Source organism: Austrofundulus limnaeus, unplaced genomic scaffold (assembly GCF_001266775.1).
Source record: "Austrofundulus limnaeus strain Quisiro unplaced genomic scaffold, Austrofundulus_limnaeus-1.0 Scaffold619, whole genome shotgun sequence".
Taxonomy (NCBI): domain Eukaryota; kingdom Metazoa; phylum Chordata; class Actinopteri; order Cyprinodontiformes; family Rivulidae; genus Austrofundulus; species Austrofundulus limnaeus.
In genome coordinates, this window is record NW_013953021.1 from 87,690 (window position 1) to 90,468 (window position 2,779).

Below are 2,779 nucleotides of genomic sequence, written 5' to 3' on the forward strand. Positions count from 1 at the left end.
CTAACGCACATAGCGGTGCAGCAAGGAAAAATGTCCCCCGGGAAACAACAGTTCACTGGTGGCCGCGACGAAACGTTCCGCTATTTAAACCAGAATGTCCGGTATTCAAAATATTCATATTATAACAAAAATAAAAACCGGTATTTGGTACAAAACGGTATACCGCCCAGCACTAACTTTAGACTAACTTTTTACACTGGTTGCACTGGTGTGCCTACCATTTTTCTCAGGTGCACCCAACTTTGCAAACACATCAGATTTAACATAAATTGTAATGGTTCACTTTTTAAATCATTGTTTATTAAGACAATACCATCCATCCATCCATCCATTTTCTGTACACGCTTCTTCCTTTTCAGGGTCGCGTGGGTCACTGGTGCCCATATCCAGCAGTCACAGTGCGAGGGGCGGGGTACACCCTGGYCAGGTCGCAAGTCCATCTATTAAGACAATATTAACTCACAAATAATTTGTTAACAATCCAGCAAAAATAAAGTTCTGTATTTGAACCAGCAGACATTTAACTTACTGAAAAGTAATTTTAAAGTGATTCTGTGACCTGAAGTTTTAACTTAAACATCTCAAGATAAATGAAATAAATTCTAAGAACAAATGTTAAGAGCTGAACATTTATAAACATCTTAAACATTTCATGGTTAAATGTCTGTTAAACTACAGCTGCCCCTCAGATGGACTCCTGTAGTTTGACCTTCAGGATCTTTGGCCTCGACTAAAGAAATTAATAATTTTAGGTTTAATCCAGTAAATCATGACATCCTTTAATGACCTAAGTTTATCTGCAGATAAAATGATTAAAGTCAGAACAAGATCTGCTAACAACAGTCATTCTTAGATATCACTTGTTTATCTTTGTTTTCTCTTGACCCAGAATTTATTTAATCTTGTTTTATTAAGATGACATAATGTGTTTGTTAAACCGTATAAATGAGGCCTGAACAGAGAGCAGGACAGTCTGATCTTTAATAAAACTCACCTGATCATCCCATGGACCAAGTATTTCTGCCTTTGTTAAATTAATATTTCCACAACAGTTACTAATATTTATTAAATGAGAAAAAGCTTTTTTAAAATAATTAAAGTAACGTAACATGAAAAAGTCTTAAATTTAATTTGTTTTAGTTGAATTTAATGAATCTCTCACTAAAAAAAACTAAGCTGTGTAGTCATGAAACCATTTCAGAACCTGGAACATWACTGTGGTGAAACTGATTAAATGTAAAAGTGGCCTGCCATACAGGTGAGCTTCCTCATGCTGCTGCAATGATACTGAGATAATAAGACTTAAGATCATAAACCATCCAGGTAACATGTCCACAGTTATCAAGAAAAACAGTTTTCCACCTCTGGTTTGAAAACAACAACAACAACAAACAGTGTGTATTCACTGTGCACCAGAGTGTGTTACTGCACACTTAAATCAGCTCACATGTGTGACTGATTCAGTCCCCCTCTGAGTGACCAGGATGGAGGTGGTCTTTGAAGCTTGTTGCAGATCATCTGAAAAACCTGTAACCAGTTTGTGTTGTGACGTTTGTGTGTTGTGACGTTTGTGTGTTGTGATGCTTGTGTGTAGATGGGGACCAACAAGTGTGCCAGTCAAGCAGGAATGAATGCATATGGCACCAGGAGGCATTTATACGACCCCAAAGCTCACATCCAGGCCCCCATGGACAACACAACCATCAGTCTGCAGATGGGAACCAACAAAGGAGCCAACCAGGTACAGACTGCTCCAGRTGATCTGAACTCTACGTAGATGAAGTCAAAAAGAAAAAAATTGTGTAGGTCTTCTGGACGGGTTCTTAGAACCCGTCCAGAAGACCTACAGTTTTTTTCTTTTTGATTTTTTACCTGGATTACTGCGATGCATCAGGATAGATAAAGTTAACTGGTTCAGAGCAGGTCCACCCTGCAGCTGAGACTTTATTCAGAGGACTGGAGACGGTAAAAGATGAATAAAGTTTGTTGTTCTCTGTGCCACAGTCTGGGATGACGGCTCCTGGGACGAGGCGGGCCATCTATGACCAGAAGCTGGGCACAGACAAGTGTGACAACAGCACCATGTCCCTGCAGATGGGCTACAGCCAAGGAGCCAATCAGAGCGGCCAGAACTTCGGCCTGGGCCGGCAGATCTACGACGCCAAGTACTGTCCCAAAGCTGAAGAGCTGGCTGATGAGAACGGGGCAGGAGGCAGCCATGACTACATCCCACATTACCAGGATGAGGGCTACCCAGTGTACCAGGAAGGAGGGCAGTACTACCAGGACGATGGGACAGATTACTGAGACACCTGAGGGACACGACGTAGGGTCACGTTGTGTAAGAAGACCTGAAGGCAGACAGACAGCTGGTGATTTTTAGATCTTTAGGACGTTTTCACATTCTTTTTTAAGTATTGTTTCATATTGTCTTTACCCCAGGGCTGGGCAGTCCTGGTCCTGGGGGGCCGCAGACCTGCATGTTTTACTTTTCTCTGCTCAAACACACCTGATTGATTCAATGAGTGATTATCAGACTTCTGCTGTACGGAGGACCGAAACTGACATAATTAAAAACAAAAGCGGAAATATATAAATTGACCATTAAATAAATACACTTAAAGGGCCGCAGCCCTGCATATTTTATTTTTCTCTCTGCTCAAACACACCTGATTTGAATAAATGGGTGATTATCCTGCAGTACGGAGGACCGAAACTGACATAATTAAAAATAAAAGCGGAAATATATAAATTGACCAATAAATAAATAAATAAATAA

The 2,779-nt window shown here is 40.6% G+C and overlaps 1 protein-coding gene across 1 annotated transcript in view; it reads left to right on the top strand.

Moving 5' to 3' along the window:
• The window catches only part of cnn2 (calponin 2), a gene marked incomplete in the record, with an annotated part of 30,678 nt that extends 28,124 nt beyond the window's left edge, over positions 1-2,554 (top strand). Inside the window, 2 exon segments of the mRNA XM_014027145.1 lie at positions 1,595-1,741; positions 2,005-2,554. Of these exon segments, the coding sequence (XP_013882599.1) occupies positions 1,595-1,741; positions 2,005-2,307 (450 nt within the window).
• Between the last annotated feature and the right edge of the window lie 225 nt (positions 2,555-2,779).